At 43.6% G+C, this 20,919-nt stretch overlaps 2 protein-coding genes across 2 annotated transcripts; one reads left to right on the top strand and one right to left on the bottom strand.

The window, feature by feature from the left end:
* Nucleotides 1-67: 67 nt before the first annotated feature.
* On the top strand, nucleotides 68-3,174 carry LOC142588267 (protein dpy-30 homolog). The gene is made up of 4 exons (XM_075699841.1): nucleotides 68-92; nucleotides 405-493; nucleotides 621-769; nucleotides 2,519-3,174. The coding sequence occupies exons 1-4, from the start codon at nucleotides 83-85 to the stop codon at nucleotides 2,610-2,612; spliced, it is 342 nt and encodes a 113-aa protein (XP_075555956.1). The 5' UTR covers nucleotides 68-82; the 3' UTR covers nucleotides 2,613-3,174.
* Polr3F (RNA polymerase III subunit F) lies at nucleotides 3,175-18,979 on the bottom strand. Its single transcript, XM_075699838.1, has 11 exons — nucleotides 18,892-18,979; nucleotides 18,734-18,802; nucleotides 18,515-18,632; nucleotides 18,347-18,417; nucleotides 18,215-18,282; nucleotides 18,005-18,117; nucleotides 15,532-15,675; nucleotides 14,168-14,275; nucleotides 11,871-12,080; nucleotides 8,287-8,392; nucleotides 3,175-3,244 (listed from the first exon to the last, which is right to left on the bottom strand). Exons 1-11 carry the CDS (start codon nucleotides 18,903-18,905, stop codon nucleotides 3,237-3,239), a joined length of 1,029 nt encoding a protein of 342 aa, XP_075555953.1. The 5' UTR covers nucleotides 18,906-18,979; the 3' UTR covers nucleotides 3,175-3,236.
* Nucleotides 18,980-20,919: the final 1,940 nt, after the last annotated feature.

The raw sequence follows: 20,919 nt of genomic DNA, 5'->3' as shown, positions 1-20,919 counted from the left end.
GGCCGGTTAAAACAGCAACCGAAGCCAAGACAAGACAACAGGACTAGGCTTCCGGGACGCATTTTCCGTTTTATATTGGATCATGGCGGAAGGTAAGATGCTGTCCGGCCGTCGGACGCTTCGATATAAACAAATTTCGATTAGATTGAGTCATTATTTCCTGGAAATCGATATTCACGGGCTTACGCCTTTTGATTCTAAACACGTGTTCACTTGTGATGCGTTTCTTATCTCCTCGCTTCCCTTGCTTGGTTGAGAAACAGTTGCATGAAATGGCCGACTGATGCGATGTGCCTTTTATTGGTGCTGTAGAACAATCAGCAGCGCTGCTTCTTCGGCCAGCTTGTCAGACAGAAGTCCAGCCCTGTAGAGTGCCGACGCACTTTTTTTTTTTCACGCTTCAGACCAGAACAACGCTGCCAAGACAGAAGTGGCCGACGAAGTCCGCGCTGCTACGGACACCGTCACTACCGGTGCATCGGAAAACACTCAGGTGAAATTTGCTTGCACGCCATTGCAGGATCCGGTAGTCTTAATCACTCACGTGCCCGTGCGTTTACTAACGGGCGCACAGGGTTCAGAGTGCTGGACGCCTGTAACGTGTTTCTTCTCGCCCTCAGGCAAGCGCCGACAAGGAGAACATCGGCGCTAGCTTACCGAAGAAGTCCAAAATGGACACCGACTTCCACTCCCTACCGACGAGGCAGTATCTAGACCAGACTGTCGTGCCCATTCTTCTTCAGGCACTATCGACGCTTGCCAAGGAGCGGTGAGTGCAGTGGAACTTGGGATGAACGTCCGTGTTTTGCGGTGATGCTCCGACGTTCTTGCTGCAAAATGTGGGCCGTACATGGACGACGGAGTCGTTCGAATTGCTGTGTACTGCTCATGTTTACCGGCGTATGGCATGAAATGTTTGCATTTAATAACCGCTAGGTAGTGGGTGAAACTGGCTGAACTGTATACGTCTGACAGTTCAGTGTGTTAGCTACGTGCAGCTCCAATCGCGCGTACGATGAGCAACGCAGGGCGTAGCATCATTTACTGGCGCCTGTTGTGGAGCTGATAATTCTTTCTTTTATCGCGAAAATTTGTCTTGCCTGCATGCGGAAATGCGGTGCAGTAGCCATTGCAGCTTCCATTAAGATCAGTCATCTGGTATTTTCATATTATAAGACATCGTTTTCTCCGTCTCATGTGTACGCTTACGTTGCGCGTAATGTTGACTTATAGCTTGCCTGAAAACGTTGGCGCTTGCCGGAGGTTTAAGGGGACGTGCCTGTGCACACCAAGCATATTGTGTCGGATTTTCCCGAGCAGAGCGTCATTTGTGGATGTCAGGTGCTCTGTGTGCCACCCCCTGGTTACGCCACTGCCTGTACCGGAATACAGGATATGCCAAAACTCTATTATTGGCTGACTCTGCTGCTTTCATAGTTTGCCAGAGGTAAAGGAAGTGGCATACATCAGACTTTTCACAAACGAAAGTTATTGACAACAGGACAGCCAAGAAAATAAATGAACGCTATGTTTACACTTCTGCCCATCGCGAAAGCTCTACTTGTGTGCGTTTGAATTGGTGAATTTCAGTTACCTGAACTTGTCTTGCCCTGTGCAGTGTTTTTTGACAATTTGTTTGTGCCAGCAATAGTGTAAAGGTCCTAATAGAACAGAATATTGGGCTAGTTCGTTTACACTAAGCATGATGGAAGTAGCACGAGGAGACTGCACATGGGAACGAAAGGACGCACAGTGTGCTACACTTCCAAGTGGGGTTGGTTGGGAAAAACACGAAAACATCTTTCCTGTTTTTCCCAACAAACCTCACTTCAAAGTGTAGCAGTTTGTCCTTCCATTATACTTAGCTTAGAGGTCTATGAATCGACATGTATAGTTATTGCAGTAGTCTGTCAATACTGATAGACTATTTCAAGCAGTAAAAATGGTTTAATTTTGTTCAAGAGAGTACTGACATTGCTTGACAAACAGACAACGAAATCCAGCCTTCTAAAATGCGTACACAAGATGAGAGAAAAACGCGCGCTGGGTGTGGGTGTGTTCGAAGGCTCGGTTTCATCATTTGTTTGTCAAGCAATGTCAGTACTTTTAAACTTAAGAGACACTTTAGGAAAGCATTAGGTTGAGCTATATTAAAGATATTACAGGGGATTTATAGCGAGGACGGACATGTCAGCAAGAAAATGACTAATTAGACTATAGCGCCTCTTGGGCAATGCGAGCTATGGCTCATTCAAAGAGCAGCAGATAGAGAGGTGAACTCGTTCTTCTTTTGAGGGGGGGGGCACCGGCAACTGAAATTTGAGAAGCAGCAGTTGCAATCTAACTCTACTTAACATCTTCCTTTAATTGGCCCTTTACGGTCATTGCCTGTGAAACTTATTTCAGTGGGTTTACAATGATGACTTGGTAGTGTGTGCTATGTTCATAAGATGCTGTTAAAACTTGGTCAGAACTGCTGCTGAGATGTTCAACGGCACTGCCATCCATCTTCTTGCAGGCCCCCCAACCCGATCGAATACCTGGCAAACTACCTGATGAAAAATAAGTCGCAGTTCGAGCATGGGAGTCACTCTGTCAACGGCCAGAACTGAAGCAGGGGTGGGACTGGGCAGAGAGATATGTTGTGTATATTTTTCCTTTATGTAATTATTTACAAGCATGTGGACGACGTTGCTTTATTGCTTTCCCTTGCTGCCACAGTTATTCTTTCCTTCTGATTTTGAAGCATTTATTTTACAAGGTGTGGCAACGCCAGAAGCGAAGTCTGTCCGTTTGAATTGTGCACTTGCTTCGAGAACCACAGAAGAATTGCACATGCGTGACACACTCCAACCACTTTGAAAGCTCCAAGGAGCATTTTAGAAAAATCTGGTAAAAAGAAAAGACACACGGTGATTTTAATTGTGCAAGCACGGATCTAGTGCAGATCACGTGGCCAATGTGTGCGCACAATTGTTTCTTGGCAAAAAAACAACCCGCCCATGAAATGCAGCTGCCGCCGAATGAGGCTTGTTTTTTCTTGGACATAGTGTTGATGTCCTCCTTGTTCACTGCAAAGGGTTAGCAGATCATGAAGTTTCCAAGATAGTTGCGAAGAGAGAAGGGCGGGGGTAATGAGGATAAAATATTGTCAATAAAGTAAGTTGAAACAAATGTGTCAGTACTGTTTTAATTTGTCTTCTTAACTGTACAAGGTGTTGCTGTTGCTCCTCTTGTCAGAACACTGGAAAGGAAGAAAGTTTTGAGCAACATTTTTTATCATCACGCAAACAATTTGCTCTGTGCTTATGGCAGCCACGAAGCTTCCTGCAAAAATCATTTAAGGGAACAGTGGCCCTGCAATCGTCTGACTACCACAGGAATGATGGTTCGTAGCAGTACATGGATTTGTCTGCTCTTTGAGCTTGTGACATCTATTATGCTTCATCCTAAACTTCAAAACACTCGCACCTCCCTCAACTCAGCAAGGCGATCGGTCTTTGCAAACTTGCACTTATATAGTGTAATATTTTATTGAAAATCGTCAATTTGCAATATGACACAGCCATCTGAAGCTCCAAAGACTAGGCAAATCCATGAGACATTGTGGCAGCAGCAACTTGCAGCTGCGATGTAGCTAGGGGTCGCTGTGCTAGCACAATACTTGCCAGTGATCCCTGCTGTGAAGAGTTGCTTGAGAAATACTTCTGCATTTTACAGGATGAACCACAACACAGCACCTGATTATCAAAGTAGTGAAATGCTGGGCAATGTTATCTCGGCAGGACAGACACAAGAACATTCAAATGGCTACCCTGTCCAAGGAGAGAAAAATGAAGAAAAGAAATATGCTGCAAGCACATATTCAAATGCATTGCCAAAAGCACAAATTCCTTCTGGGCCTGCTAAACATGTCATTGTGCCATAATATCGCTCATTTCCAACACGAGAAGTTGCTTCAAAAATGCCTGTCTACTCAACACTTTTCCCTAGCACACTTTAACCTCGCAATTAATTTCACGTTTAAATGAGAAGCCACGATGCCCAAACATTCCCATCTCAAGAATAATAAAAACTTTATCACCTTTATTTCTAGCCATGGAGAGCACCTTTGCACAAAAAATTTGAGAGAAATTACGCTGCACTTCTTTGATGTCCCAGATCCACGATTCAAACTGTGTTCACCACATTGAAAAATGTCGTTCAGGAGCTAAGTCCACATTCATCCTTGCCTCTTCGAAGAGTGAAGTGCAACTGACTGTGGTCTGGTGCAGACAACCGTCACTTGCACGATGTGTATATATGTTGCTATTGGTCCTCCCGACAGTGCTTCGTTACGGCTCTGTTCCACAGAACATATTCGCCTCCTCCATCTTGCTGTTACCGACATAGATGTTTCCTCTGTTCCACGTACACCAGATAATGAATACATCATATTCTCTGATCTAGACGTCCTGCTCGTGCATAACTTCATGTTTCCTCGCACCGTCATTACCATTATGGACAACACATCCTGTCTTCCGCTTGTGAAGTTTAGACTTTGTATACAAATCCCTTGTGGCATATCGCTGTCGTAAATCATGCCAGCCCGAGACTACCACACTTCGGCTTTTAACTTGTGACAACTCCTCGTGTGTAACTCTTGCTTCCTCTCTTGCCCCTTCAGACTTTAATGCCTTAAAGAAAATGATTATACTCCCGACCATTCCGCTCCAGTGTGCTCATAAACTACGCTGCCTCCTTGCCTCGTACTGGAACATATTCGACCTTGGAGACCGTCCTGCAGGACAAACATCTGTTGTCAAGCATTGAATTAACACAGGTTATGTAAGCCCAATTCATCGGCGACCCTACCACGTCTCACCCACTGAACTACACATCATTGAACACGAAGTTGACAAGATGCTTTCTTATGACATCATTGAACCTTCTTGCAGCCCACGGGCATCCCCTGTTGTACTAGTTCAAAAGAAGGACAACAATTGGCGATGTTGCGTGGATTATGGACACCTCAACAAGGTAACAAAGCGGGACGTCTATCCGCTACCACACACTGACGATGCCCTGGATTGCCTCCATGGAGCACAAGATGGACATTCGTCCATAGACCTTCACTCCGGCTACTGACAAATTGCCATCGATGACACGGACTGCGAGAAGACGGCTTTTATTACTCCTGACTGCCTTTATCAGTTCAAAGTGATGCCTTTTGGTTTATGTAATGCCCCGGCCACATTTGAACGAATGATGGACACCCTCCTACATGGTTTCAAGTGGTCCATCTGCCTGTTACCTGGACGGTATGATCGTTTTTTCTCTGACTTTGCGACACACTTTGAACACCTATCGACGATCCTATCTGTTTTCTGTCAGGCTAGGCTAGAACTAAATTCATCCAAATGCCACTTCAGTCATGAAATTTCTGTGCCCAGACATTTCGTAGATTCTTCTGGTGCAGGTGCTGATCAAGATAATATGCAGGCAGTGAAGGACTTTCCCGTGCCAACGTACGCCAAGGACGTTTGCAGTTTTTTGGGCCTCTGCTCCTACTTCCGTCAGTTCATACAAAATTTTGCGAACGTTACACTTACTGGGCTCCCCAAGAAAGGCGCTGTCTTTATTTGGGGCCCTCAGCAAGCTGGTGCACCGAGCTGATCGGGTGGCCATTATATATATATACGTGTGTGTGTGTGTGTGTTTTTTTCTTCTATGCTCTCCCATTCCCTCTCTAACATATGACTAACTTTCCACACTTCACAAACATACTTTTTTCCACTTTGACACCTAATGCATTAAAAAGAAACAATGAAATGTTACTTCAGTTAAAAATTAATTGGCTTGGTGGGCTATCCACAACTGAAACTTCACTCCAGCATGTCAAATGCTACTAGGGGTTCTGCATTAAAGGCCCTTTAAACCACCATTGACATTTTCCTTAGACCTTCTAAATAAAGATGCACCATGTACAGTATACTGTGACAGTTATACTTGACAAGGACGGCAGCGCCACCTGCCATGGGGAACCCACGAATTCAAAAAACAATCTTGTGTTCCTCTCCAGGCTTTTCCAGTCCCTCCTTCCCCCGTTGTAACACTGGCAGGGTGCTGCGCATGATGTCACCAAGGTTAAAAACCTGTCAATTGGTCAGCCAACAGGGGATGATGGCACCAACATGACAAGAACCAGCTGTGTGTTCTGAGAATGGAATGGGGCTAAGGCCATTGTGTGCCAGTGAACCTTTTATGAAGCTTCCACTCAGGCGTGCGGAGGGCGATTAGGGGCAGACAATGGAGGAGCCTTTCTTCTGATGTGTTTGCATCTTTCGCTGTGCTGTATGGAGTTGCTGAGAATACATGGCGACGAGAAGAATGCAGCAGTGGAGAGGGTAGCAAAGGCAGGTGATAAACTTCGTCGGATCGGCTGTGACCTCGGAGACGTGATGAAAGGCGGGTGGGTGGCAACATCGACGACATAGACGCTCTTTTGCCAGCCAGTTTCTGTTTCAAGGAGCCTTCCAAGGGAAACTAATTGTTCGCGTAGCTCCCACATGAACTCCGCTATTCAAAATTTGATCGCAGGGATAGGTAGCCTCGAGGACGGGCCCCAAAATACTTATTTGCTGTAGCCACCTATTGTTGATAATTAGAAAGTTAATTACAGTAACTTCGCTAATTACGCACGTAATTGCAGATGTTTCTCTATTATCTAGAGGCTGCTAATCAATACACTATGGTAAACATAACGTTACCGTGATTTACATTTTTCTAACGTTAAAAATTTGGTGCATCTAAATAGAAAAACACCCTCTATATCAAAATGCAGCTAATTAGCTGGTCTTTCATGCAGAAATAAATAGACTTAAAAGTTGTATATAATACTAAGAAATCTCTAATTGAAAATTTGCTGAGAGACGAACATAAAAAAAGTTGGAAAAGCTTTGTATGGATATACAAGTAAGAAACAACAATAAAAAAAATCTAAAATATACAAAATGTGCTACATTGCCTCGTTTCTTGCTTATGAAAATTTGGCGCGCCTATCTACAACTGTCCTTCTTTGTGTGAACTCTGGCACCTGTGGTCAGCACTCAGTTCCCGCGGTTCTTGTGCCACTCGAGGAAACAGTTCCAGGCAGTGGTAAAACACAAATGAACTTTGCATGTGCTGCAAAAGACATTCATATTGAGCTCGATTTTCTTCTATTCATAGCACAGTTTGCAGTATTTGCGCTTCACCACTTTTTCTGGCTTGTGGAGCACGTGTCTCGTGGAGGGTGGTGGAGGAGTGTGAGCTCGCTTGGCACAGTCAAGATTCAGAAGCTGTTGAATGAGCTCTTCCCTTAAAGCCAGGCGGTCAAACCCGGCATTGCCTGCTAGCTCGGGAATCTCTAAGTGCAATGCGCGGTGCGCTTGGAATAGTACAAAACTTTTCACACATGCAATATTGACGCAATGGAAGAAGAGAGTCTTTCACCACCACACGCTTCTCATTAGAACATTATAGTAGCCAATTAATTATTTGATCTAATTTATCAATGCCTAGCATGCCAACATTATAATCATAGACCAGCAAAGGTTTTGTCACAGCTATCAGAGTCCAGGTGTTTCCCCTTTTTCCCTTCCTTTTTCAGTGACCGGGTCGTTTGGTGCATGAACTGTGCTCCTCATGTTGACAACACGCCAGTTTTCCCACTGAAGGTAAGGTACAGGATGTTATGATTGCACAACCATTGAATGCTGCCAAGACAAGTTTTTTTTTTTCCCCCGTCGTGCATCTTTCAGTTCGGCAGGAAATCCTCAGCAATCCTTTGTGTGTGGTTCCGCAAGCCAACGTTTTTCAGTCGAGGAAATTACCACATAAGCATGTAGAAGTGTAAAAATTATCCATGAATATCCTGTACCCCCGAACAAGATATTTGTCACACAGCTTTCAAACTACTACATCAAAAGCCAACTCATGGGGACCCGGCTGCTCACACTTGTTGGTACATATATACACTAAACTGCATAATCCCAGCATAGGCAAAACCGTCGATCATGTATGATCGATGGCTTATAGGCACTGTCCTGAAAGTGTTAACGAAATTACGAGTTGTCATCCTTTGCAGATTAGGAATCGGTTAGAGTTCTACCTTAAACAGCACTGTGGGTTGGTATTATCTATGCTAGGGACGTTTGATTAATTAGTTAAGCAATTCGTTAGACTTCTACATCAAGCAAAGCTGTGAGGCAAGCTTATCTAACAGCTAGGGACATCTGGTTAACACTCATCGCAGGGTGTGCATACCGTCCTCAAACGTCCCGTTATCGTCGAAGTCTTCAGACAGCCACTTCTTGAAGTACTGACACGTAGCTGGGGAAACCGCACCACCCTCGTAGCAGTTGTGGATCACCTGAAAGATGAGTTTCATTAAGGCTATTGCTGTCCTGCAACACAGAGGATGTGCGCTATCAGTTCCGTGCCAGGTGTTCTAACCACTGCAGCATGGATGTTCAGTGTTGAAGTGACAAAAAAATTGGGAGTGCATTACTATGCAGCTCAACGCATGGGCAACGAGCTAATTAGGTGCAACACTTTATGCACACTACGTAGAGGACTACAGTTTGGTGTATTAAACATTTAAACACCTTTCGCGATAGCGGAAAGGCAGGTTACTTGGAGTGCGCAGCCACATTGCTTGTGTAATGAACCATAAACAAGAGACATTTGTCGGAGGGCGGAACAGTAAATAAACAGCCTCTACACATCCCAATATGGTGTCAACACACCATGAGTGACAAACGCCATATGAAGTGCTTGCATAAATGCATTTACCGAAGTAAACATAACATCACCTCAGCTATCATTACTATGTCTTAATAAGTGAACAATTCCAAGCAGTCACATAGCTTCTTTGTTACTTTTAGAATTGTACACAACGCCCAGACCAAAAGCTCGTTATGGTATTCATATACAGGGCGTCCCAGCAAACTTGTCAAAGTTTGAGAAAACGATACAGGTGCACCAATTAAGAAGAATAAGAGGAATCAAGCGGCATCATTAAAAAAAAAATTTTTTTTTACAACCGTATGAAGCCAACATAGAATGAAGCCAAAGTTAGCATATGGGAAAAAGACATGTTTAACTGAAATGTAGAAATAATAAGGAAAAGGGAAATAAAAGTGGACGAAAAGACGACTTGTCGCAGGTGAAAGCTCAACCAACATCTTCCACATAACACATGCAATGCTCTATTATTGAGTTGATGTGGCAGCCACCCTCCCATCCACTTTCTTGTGCATTGGTGCATGTGTAATAGACCTAGCCCCGGGAGTGTTGGCCAGTGCCCCCTTATGGTCATGGTGGCAGATGGATCTACAGGAGGATGAGACTACTAAAAGCACGTTGTTGGTCACTCTATGGAGAAAAGCATGTGCTTTTATTGCACTACCTTTAGTTATTCCAATTAGTGAAGATTAATTCATGAACTGCAAAAGCATATGCATTTGAGTTGGTTGATTTATAACTTCAGAAGAAGCAGCGCAAAAGAACAAGATTTAAGGTGATGATGATGAATGTGGTGTTTTGTGGCGCAAGGGCCAAATATGGCCAAAGAGCAGTCGGCCGGTGTTAATGAGTTCGCAGTGGCGCTATGAATAATGAGAGGTAGATGTTACGTGGCTGTAAAGGGGCCTAAAAAGCAGTCGCTGTAAAGTGCATAAAACCTATATGAGATAAAATTATGCCAATGGTTAATGCGCTGTGCTATGGGCACAAAAAATGCATTGTGAAACAATGGTGATATAGTAAAATGTCAGAGGTAAACGTTTGCAAGAAGCACTACCGCCTTCACAAAGCCCTTGAAACACAAGGACCTGGAGGCATGTGCTATACAAAACTACTATCACAGCGGCATCCTCTCGAAAGAGGATGTGCTATGAATTTATGGGGCTAAAAACATGCAATTCTACATCACTCAAGAAGCCTATAACTGCTTTGGTGTCAAAGAACAGATCTGCGCTGAGAAACATTACAGGACGGAGAGGGGCGTGCTGGCGGTATGCTAGAGGAATATGTTCCTCTCAGCTTCAGCTTCCCGACACTCCAAGAAGACGTGAAGGGCATTCGGTCAGCCTCTCGCCACATCTATCACAGGTTGGAAGCTCATTACCATTCAGTAAAATATTATAGGTGCTATAGGGGTGCAATCACATGTAGCTTATTATTTGTCTCAGTGTCCCACAAGCGTTGCCAGTGGCTTTGCAACTTCTTTTGTAAGAAAGGCTTCAGATCTGTAGCAAGGACTGCAGTGGTAGAAGTAGCTTGCAATGTAACTGATGAGGCTATTTGGTCTGCTAGCACATTCCACCAGACAATCCACCTGATCTTGCAAGCTATCACTTTGACTACTTACTAAGGGTAGGGGATGCGACTCCCGACCTATTAACTTATTTACCCTGTTCCATAGTCTTGTTTCATCAGTGTACGAATTTATACTGGAGACGTAGGAAAGTGCTACTGTCTGTCCCTTTCCTACAACCACTTTCTTCTTTTTTTTGTGCTGTTGCTGCTCAAGTAATTGATCAACTCCATAAATCATAGATTTAGAGAATTTTAATGAGGAAATTGTAGAGAATTCTTCAGAACACCTGAAGAAATATTTGAAGTCCTATGCAATCAGTTTGTCTGCATCACAAACAAAGCCTCCGAAATATGCACACAAAAAAATGTGACGGCTGCCTGTCGCAATCGCAGTGCGTTCAGTCATACTGCCTACAAACATACAGCACATTTAAGCTAGTTGCCCTGCCACCGAGAAAGTGACACAACAGCAATGATTTCAGGTTCCTCATTCTGCTTATCAGAATTGTGGACAGCAGTGCCTGTAGCTTTCAGCAGTGCAACCGATAAAGACTGCTTGCATGAATTTTGAAGCCAATATCTGCACCACGGTTTTATCACTTTCTCCGCGATGTGGGGATTGAAGTGCCCTCCACCGTGTCGTATCCTAGTTCGTGCGGGGTGCTTAGTTCGTTCAATGGGAACTGCCATCCCAGTGGCAACATGGCAGACACTGCTTGCACGCCAGAGCAAGCTTCCCATGGAAACTGTGCTTCTCCCTCCCGGCGTCGAGTCACCGCACGAGCATACGTCACTTACCTGGGACATTTGCTCTCGCAACGTCTCATTCTCGCGCTTGGTGTACTACTACGTAGTTAGCCCTAGCGCAGCAGGCACGCACATTTGATCGATCTTGCAGAGAGCCTTTGCCCGTAAGGGCCATGACTGTCAGATTGTGTTGTATCTTGGATTAATAAACGCGTGTTTGTTGGAAATCTGATTCAAGAGCCTTCTCTGCGCTTGTCGGAGAGTCGACAAACCCTGTCGCTGCACCTTTGTGCGTTGCGGAGTGGAGGAGCATCATGCCCTTTCCTGACTATCGCTCGAAGGGTGAGCCGCATGCAAACCCATCTCCAAAGCTGCAGCGCACTAGGTTAAAAGCATTCTTTGTTTATGTGTGGCAAGCTTGAGAGCACTGCAATTGCACCACACAAAGGCTAGTCAAAAGGATTTTTTCATAATTCTGGAGCTTTCTCTATCACGCACTGCTGAATCTGACGTTTCCTGGAACACTTCGCAACTTTCTGATTAGGTGTTTTCCTCAACTTTGTTATTTGTGAAATTAATTAAGTAATCTTGACTAACTATGCAACCACACAGAATGCCACAAATTGGCAAAATTTTTCAGTAGAGTCTCGAACATGCTTTCAGCTGCATCCTGCTGTCGCGCACCAGAATATTTTGAAAACTTGGCTAAAGTTAGTGGGACGTTCCTACAGACTAAGATTGCAGATACTACTAAATAAGTGCGATATGAAAAAATGTCTCACAGGACATGTTCCACAGGGCATGCGCATCAGGCCCGCGCTGTCAATCAATGGCTCGACGGCACGGTAGAGATTCACCAAGTCTTCTCCGGGAGAACTGTCCTTTGAAGAGCCTCCCAGGCTGCTCGAGCCGCAGACGACTGTCCTTTCCACTTTCCCATCATAGATGAGCGTGTTCAGGATCATTTCAATGTCCTCCACACTTAGCTGAACCTGAAGGAGGACAAACACCAATTAACACCTTTCGTGAGCTACGCCCTGGGATGATATCTTGTAGTGATTCCATTCAATTCTGTTCGATTCTATTCTTTTAATCCCTACCTCAACAAATCGCCAATCCTTCAGCAAGGACATAGCTTCATGCGAGCCAACAACAAAAGACAAAAATCCGAGGACACCCAAGCACTTCTTACTTAGTTATGAACTCCTCACGGGCAAGTGAGTGCATTCAGGCACTTGGTTCATTTTTATTTGGCATTACTGAGGCTCAATTAGAACGCAGACGAGAGCTTGCGAGGAAAAGGAGCACACGGATAACACAGCCTTCTGAGAGCGAGGATGATTTGGCATTGCCGTGATGCCCTCTCCCCTCACGCAACACCTAGCACGCTACTGCGGCAGCAGGTGTTCCCTTTCGCCTGCTCAGCTCTATCAAGCCGCGCTCGTGATGTGACATTACAGCCAATGGAAATTTAGGTGCCGTTTTGCTGCTACAGACGCCGGAGGCCAGCTTTTCACTCAATGAGCCATTGATGTATTCGCATCGAAAGAATTAAATATCAAAGTAATTGTTACAAAAACATGGCCCCCAGTAGATCTTTGCCTGAACTATTGCATGGGGGAGCAGCTTGGCGTCGAATTGCCCTGGAAGAATGCCCATTCGTTTGGACAAACAAGAAGCCCAGACTGAATTTACGGCCAGGCGACCAATGTACTACAATGTCTACCACATTTTCTCGCCTATGGTTAGAAAACCTGTGTGTTTAAAAGGTAGTAAACGGAGAACAGTTAAAACACAGCCTTTCACTCATGTCTATGACTTCTTTTTTACTATGAGAAGTTGCCCACTGAAATCAGCTCTTCAATGCGCTTCGCTCCGTAGGTGCATTGTTTTACTCACTACTTCTTTGTGTGGCCGATCTAAAGAAGTACTTTCTCCTGTCAGCAAAAGTTATTTGCCCCTGTGAACTATCATTTTCCTTGTTTGGACACAGTTTGCAAAAATGTGAGTAGGCCCTTAAGCTTAAGGTTAGTTTGAGTCAGAAGGTATAAAATAATAATGGCAATTTGGACAATACTATAAGCAACGCTACACTAAAAATCATAAACATTACCATGTGCCATCATTTTGAAATTTTTCTGGGTTCATTTTCACCGGATTTTATCGGCGTTATCACGGAGTGCAAGGCACACCTACAGTATCCTAGATGTATTGAATGTTGTGACCAATTACTATATACAGCAAAGCAGCCATGCCTGATCTGATTGTGCATGCATCGTGAATAGTGTTGTACCTTCTGAAATGTGTGCAAACACCATTTTAATCCAGAATGTTTGTTAAGCGATGTATAAGTAGCAGATGTATTCAACCCATCAGATAAGATTTGACGACCAAACACTGCACTTCACTGCTACCATGGTGATAAGAGTGCTGCTTGCCTCTCTGGGTACAAGTTCACCCAAAAGGAGTTACATATTTAACTCACTCTTAACGGCAGTGTTAGTTGAAGATTTAAACAGCTCTACTATGCGACACTGTACAAGAATTGCAAGTAAAGGCTCTGCATGTTTACTGTATAATCACTCAAAAAAGAAAAGTATGCATAGTTGTACATATCATACAAATGCAAACAAATTCCCATCTATATCTCACGTTTTTGCACACATACTACTACTATCACTTTCACAAGATTTTATGCGAGTCTGCATTGGACTTGTCCAAGTTCCTGGCACTGCGCACAGATAGAGCTCAGCACAGCACCAGAAACACTGGTGGCCGTATACACCAACACATCCGGTGCCAAGTCATGCGAAATCTTGCGAAAGTGATTGACCAAGTGATTGACCTCCAAATCACAGTCGAGCACAAAATGAACCCATTGCAACCTTCACGAAAACATGCCCTGTTGCCATCTTGTATGACGCTGCCTCTGATGGCTCCGACAGTAGGCTGTTGCCAATACCGTGGACGTGGTTTTGGTTTTGTATCCAAATGTAACACTTAGGCAATTTTTGGATCCATTTTCTCAGAAGAAAGATGCGCATTAAATACGGGTAAATACAGTAACCGCAACACATACCTTACTGATGCCAAGCTTCTTGATGAATTCCCAGACCTCTTTTGAAGAGGCGAAGGAAGCATTTTTCTCCAACAAGGGGTCGCTTGTCGTCTCCTTGGCAACTGCAAGCTGAGAAGGCATCCATCAAAGACCAGCATATCTGCCAATTTCTATGATATTATCACACAATGCCTAATTTAGAGCTTGGCTAGGACTATAGTAACTGATAATTTCTCAAATTTTTATTTCTGGCACTTTAGGAGAATGGTAAACCGGGTGAGTTGGTATTCCTTCATTATTTCTACAGTGAAAAAATACAGGGAAGACAGAAACAACATGCGCACACCATCAGAAGTAATCAGAAACAAGATCCAAACGACCAATGCATAGTCTTGTCATTTGTGTCTCACCTTGCCATTTCGGCATTTGCACTGTAGGAATAATGAGCCCAGTTTAGGGCAATCTTCATTTCAATAGAATATAAACACAGTTAGGCCTCGATGTAAAGGTCATGAATATAGCTAATTATCAGATATAATGACAGTATTTTTGTGCAGGATACAGCTACATTATAACAACGCTTATCAGCACAGCTATCAACCCATATTTTAAATCCAAAATTTTCAGACATGCTCATTTATTCGGTACACAGCACCAACACCTACTCTGTTGAAGTTTTGTGGTGGCAACGAAAATTTCAGAACATTTTATTAACAAAGTTAATAAATAATTGCACTTTTCTATGGTGCAGACCATTCTATAGCTGCAATATTTGGGCAGAGTGCCCATTCACAGCATCCTTATCGAACAAAGTCTGCAAACTTTTTAATGAACAGTCAATATGGTATGTTGGGCGAGTTGACATGCATTCATGGTAATGGATACAGTGCAAAAAATACAAGGATGACAGAAGAGCAGACACCACAACAAGGTGCCTAGACATAGGCAGGCAATCACTAGAGAATGGAAGCCTACTATATCAGCAAACATTGTGATGTATGCGTGATCCAAGTGCGCACTGTTCTGTCCAGGAGACAAGCTTTCTAGGCGGTTTTTACTGATTTGCCAGACACAGTGTTGTTACCAATCCATTGTCATGTTTCTACTAGATAACCACATACTAATTTAGTTTTTAGGCAATAAAAATTCATTGCGACTCAGTGCTTGTGGTGTCTGCTCTTCTGTCACCCTTCTATTTCTCACGCTGCACCCATTACTACCATAACAGGTCAACATCTTCAGCAGTGAAACAGTTTATAGCATTTTTCATCAAATTTTAGCCTTTTGGGGCATCAACTAGAACATTTCTCAAACTTTAAGGCCGGCAGGTTTGGATCGGATTAGATTGGATTAAGCTCTGGGAACATGTCTTTATGTCAAGTCACCTTCTTCACGAGGAACCTGTGGCACTGTTGATTCAGAACTTCCACGAACTCGGACTCAAATTCTTGCTCACTGTACCATGCGCCGCCCGTAACAGACCGGTCAGGTTCGAGGTTGTACAGCATGTATACTTTCTTTTTGGAGGCCTGCAAAAATGAAACGATGATAACGTGAATGCAGTTTGAAAATAGACTGGTCCATTAACATAAATTTGCTTTACCAGCCTCACTTCCGGCAGGAATGATAGAATGGGGAACGTGGAGACTGCTGATTAACTCATTCCGTACCGCGCCCATTTGGCATCATTAGCCCGCTAACAATGGTTTGAGACACTGCTTTCGAGACCTTCCGCGCCGCTCACGGACACTCTGTGCCATGGGACATGAAGGAGGAGAACTACATTTTTGTTTTCTAAGCAGTTTGCTTTTTCCTTGCCAGGCATTAATTTTTTTATTCCCTTCGAAGTTTTGCAATCGTCAAAGCAGAAATAAAAAATGCCCAACTCTGGCAGCAGCCCGTGCACTTCGAAAGATCAGAGATCTTGCAATTCCTCTGCATATGCAGCTGATTTTATCAATGAATCGAGCAGCAGCTAGTCTGAGGATGATTCCTTTTCTGTCGGACTGACTCTGAGAGCGATGACAACGGAAGTCAGCCTTGAAAATCGACGGCCGCAGCCCGCCACGTCAAACTGTAGTGCCTATTAGATCGCAATACATTTGGTATATCTCAACATTTTCGTTAAGTTTTTTTTCTTAGCAGATACAAGTGTGTGCTTACAAAATTTGTTCAATTTTATCCTTTAGTCTTGATTCTGGCAATATATACCTTTTTTATGACATACATCTCATCAATGAAACTTTTATGCGTGAAAAGTGCATTCAGTCTGCTTTTTGTTTACGCATTACATAAAGTATTGAGTGCAGCAGATCCTTGAGAAAAAAAATGTGGTGTAACTTACAAAAAACACCTATTTCCCCCTTGGTGGGGAAAGAGTCAAGGACAAAGATCATCATGGCATAATGGCACATTATAACCACAGCAATTGCGCATCTTTGCTCAAGAGCTCATATATATCAATGCATAACGTCCTGACTAGATGAGACGGAAAATCGTAGAAGCATACTGCATCAGGATAAGAAAAGAGAAGTGCACAAGACACCCTTTTATCTAATTATACGAAAAGTTGGAAGGCAATTCAACCTTCAGTTGAAGTCGATGAAAGACAGTCTTCCTAAGGGAGTTGGGGGTGACAATGGGTAAGATTCACTGTGCACCACACTCTCTTGCATCACCCTTCATGTGAAAGGAGCAGGAAGAGTGTCGGTCTGCTTAAATGTTTTACTGCACTACCATCGGGATCAGCCCACAACTTTAGACTGCCCTATCTTCAGGATTCACCCTCATTTTATGTAAGATGACGTGCTACCTAAAATAATTTTGGGGGTTTTACAAGCCAAAACTATGATCTATTCTGGGGCATTACAGTGGTCACAATAAAGTAGGAGTAAGTCGTCAAAAAAGACTGTCTTTAAAAGAGAAAACATTTCTGGAATGGAGAGACAACAAGATTTCTTTTGTATTGTTTCTGTGCCTTTGCTAGAGGCGCGTGAATAGTTGAAATTTCTAATACAATTCGAATAGCTTTTGCTGTTCGATTAGAGAATTCACTATCTGAAATCGACAAATATTCATTTTCTTTTTCCTGCCAAATAGAATGTAAAACAACACTTATCAGAATCTACAGGAAAAAACACTGATGCAAATGACAAGGGTTCCGAGTGATTCTGCTGTAGGAGAGCTGCGATTGTAATGCAATGCACCAGTTTCCTGAGCAAATAACTTCTCTGTAATTTTTTGTGATTAGTCATTAAGATAGATATGGACGCTTTGCCTTTAGCTGGACTACGAACTTTTTGTCTCAGTTTACATTCCATTTTATCTGAATTTAGAAAATATTCAGTTTTCTATTTGTTGTCAAACGGTAGATTTTCTAGAATATATTGTGATGGTTTTGAAAATTTGGCTATTTGAACGTCTTTAGTTTTTGATTTCTTGTGAGCCTCCCTAACACGTACAACGACACCCGTACTTTACGACTGAAATTGTAGTCGTCCTTGTTTCCTATCTTTGTTGTCCTGTTGTTGCTTATGTCCTTAAGTTTTTATTCATTTTTCGATATTTTAACCAAAATCTTTTGTCCTATGTGTACAAGATGGTCTCACTGACAGCAGGGCATAGGCCTTTTTGGTCATGTGCATAGATAAATTCTTGTATAACATTGAAAACTGGTGTTGTCAGTTAGCAGTGTTCGAAGGTCATGCTCTCTCATGTTATGCTGGCGGAGCCATGCAGTTGATAAGGGTATGATTAAACCACTCTTACGGACTCGTTTGTATTGCAGGTGAACAGGGACAGATTGCTATGACAGAAACCAGAAGTCAAGGCACAGTAAAGGGGAGAGCGACCACTCACCGATACAGATTTGACAGCTTTGATCAATTTCTTGCTCTCAAGGCTCTTCAAAATCTTGTTCAGTGAGGTCAAAACAAGGCCGCTCTTTATCCGGATGTCGCGAATCCAAATCCCTGCAGAAGAGGAGGGCCCGACGTGTACGGATTATGCAGGCAGAAGGCGATATTACCAAACGCAAGACGCGCCACACTATCTTCGCTTCAATCGCACCTTTGTCTCCGGCCTCTTCCACGATCTTGTACACGACCTTTTCTTCTCTGTCGGAGCCCTTGCATTTGCTGAGAACGACAAAGCAAAAAGCTGAGCCACACGTCTAAATGCGTTGTCCCAACAGCGACTTACTTGTCGGCGTCAGAGTTTTTGAGACGATACAGCAGTTGCTGATTCTTCTGCTTCAGGATCTCTAGCTTACCCTGTATTAAAAAAAAAATGAAGCCGTCACACGGTCTCATACGCAGGGGAGCGAAATATATACGCGCGGCAGTGTAAGAGCAGTGACTAATTAGCTACCTGTGCCAGCAAGCTGTTGAAAGCCGCGACTCGGACGGTGGGTTCAACGTTGGGAATGTGCATTTGCACGATCTTGTCCGTGATGCCCGTCGGGTTGGCCGTGCAGAGTTCGACGATCCTGCATTCCCGTAATTTTATTGAGCATAAAGCACAAATGTGTTGCCGACGAGAGTGGTCGGGAAGACAAATGCGCCGACAGAGCTCGGAAAGCGTGCTTACTTTTGCTCTATCTCTGAGGCGTCGAGCTTCTCGACTTTCACCGTGACGCCCTGTGCCATCTTTACAGTTCTAAACACCGAGAAGTTCAGAAGCAAATGAGCACCCCCGAAGATGTCAAAAAGCTGACAGCGTGTATGGCGAAAATGGAATAGGCATACCCGTCAGGTGGCATTATTTACACATGTGTTTTAGAGAGCAGCCGGCGAACCGGCCGTGAACCGGCTCCCAGTCTGAACATGGATCGATATGGATCGCGTCCGCCGCCGAAGCGTATAGCCGAACGGCCGATACCAGCCACGCCGAGCCGCACCAAATATGACCGTCGCTACAAGACCCGATCATATTTGTGAATTAATAAAAATTACTTTGATTTGTATGTCGAAACCTACGCCCTCTGGATTTAAAATACAAATCCTAAAGGCTATGTTGCTACTCGTTAAATGCGGAGGAAGTGATTTTGAGAGCCGAAAACATGCGTAGCCCATATTGTATGCATCTCTATGGCGCAAAGGTAGGGTTTCGAACACCACCTATATAGTCAAAATTCCTGTCACTTTCTATTGTTAAAGCTTTAGCTGTATTATTTTACCAAAGCAAGTCTTCTTTTTTTTCTCTGACCCATCATTACCAGCGTCTCCCCCGTGCCCTCCCCCGAAGGGTCCTGCATATTTCGCTGCGTACGTTCTAAAAAAATTTTTTTGAGCTTATTGCTGCACTGTTCTTGCTGAACTTTTCCAGAAAGATCGTATTTCTGAGTTCACGTCGTTTAACTAATAGTTCTGCGGAAACGCGCAAGGTGCAGAGAAGTAATTAAGGGAAATGAGACATCCGCCCAATCGTAGCAATTCTAGAAAGGAAATACATACAGGTTCCTCGAAAGAAAGGCCTCACGTCATTTAGTATAACACTTAATTGGACAGTTAGTCGACTGTATCTTAAGAAAAAAAGTGCAATTTACCTGCACTTGTGGACTTGTTAGTCATCAGCAAGGATTCCAGCTGCATAGGCGCTCACTCCCGCCACGCGCGCAACCAATCGGAGCCCTTTCGCTTCCGCCGGGGAGGGAAAGGGCAGGAAAGGGTGTCGCGTGCGCTGCGCCAGGTTCGTTTCCGTTGAGTCTCGGAAAGCGGATGACGCGGCCACGCGTTGCACGTTCTCCCGAGGAACCGGCAACCTTCGACGAGCGGCGGCGAGAACTCGCCCGTGAAAGGGCTCGCCGATTTAGCCGTTAGAGCCGTCCGAGCCCAGGAAATCCGACAGCAACAAAAAGAAGATCCCGAGCTGAGGGATCCGGAGGCCGAAACAATGCGACACCGTTACCTGTGGTCGGGTGCATGCAAGACAAACTTCGCTTACGCCCATTTTCTGGTACACTCTTAAGCAAAATTACACCCTTTAGCCATACAACAGTAATCGTCATCTGTCTTGGCCGTATTTCCTTCCTTTAACGCGGCAAGTCCAGTACTTCCAAGTCGCGAACGGCATGCCCGTTATCAGCATGACAGAGCATTCGCGACAGGAAAGTAGCGAGCGCAGCGTTTTCAAGGAAGGAAACTCAAGCAAGACAGATGAAAATTATAGATGTGTGGCAAATATATACACCCCAAAGGGTGTACATTTGCTTATGAGTGTAGGGGAAGCGTTGGTCTTTTTTTTTCTAACGTAAGCAGCGAAATAAGCAGGGCCTTGTACATAACCTAGGTTGCACTGATATATATATATATATATATATCTATATATATATATATATATATATATATATATACATCCGTGCAACCTAGGTTATGTACAAGGCCCTGCTTATTTCGCTGCGTACGTTAGAAAAAAGAAAGACCAACGCTTCCCCTACACTCTTAAGCAAATATATATATATATATATATATATATATATATATATATATATATATATATATATATATATATATATATATTTATAATGTGTGTGTGCGTGTGTAATTCAAGGAAAAGTTCTGTTAAAGTTCTGTGAAAAGGTAGTTGAAGAAACGAAGGAGCACACTTACGAAAATTGCATTTGTAAGCATTCTTGTTTATATATGGCCACTCGAGGTGCGCTCACGCCATCGGCGCCGAAATTGCATTATATATATATATATATATATATATATATATATATATATATATATATATATATATATATATATATATATATATATATATATATATGC

This window comes from Dermacentor variabilis, chromosome 7, assembly GCF_050947875.1.
Source record: "Dermacentor variabilis isolate Ectoservices chromosome 7, ASM5094787v1, whole genome shotgun sequence".
NCBI lineage: Eukaryota > Metazoa > Arthropoda > Arachnida > Ixodida > Ixodidae > Dermacentor > Dermacentor variabilis.
The sequence above is the reverse complement of the archived record's forward strand: the minus strand, read 5'-3'. Positions and strand labels throughout refer to the sequence as shown.

What these genes read in the sequence shown, in the direction of transcription:
- LOC142588267 (XM_075699841.1), top strand. An exon ending in GTGCATCGGAAAACACTCAG is followed by an intron (nt 494 to 620) that starts GTGAAATTTGCT and finishes TCTCGCCCTCAG; the next exon opens with GCAAGCGCCGACAAGGAGAA. An exon ending in TCGACGCTTGCCAAGGAGCG is followed by an intron (nt 770 to 2,518) that starts GTGAGTGCAGTG and finishes ATCTTCTTGCAG; the next exon opens with GCCCCCCAACCCGATCGAAT.
- Polr3F (XM_075699838.1), bottom strand. An exon ending in ACAGGTTCCTCGTGAAGAAG is followed by an intron (nt 14,276 to 15,531) that starts GTGACTTGACAT and finishes ATGCCTTCTCAG; the next exon opens with CTTGCAGTTGCCAAGGAGAC. An exon ending in AGAAGCTTGGCATCAGTAAG is followed by an intron (nt 12,081 to 14,167) that starts GTATGTGTTGCG and finishes GTCCTCCTTCAG; the next exon opens with GTTCAGCTAAGTGTGGAGGA.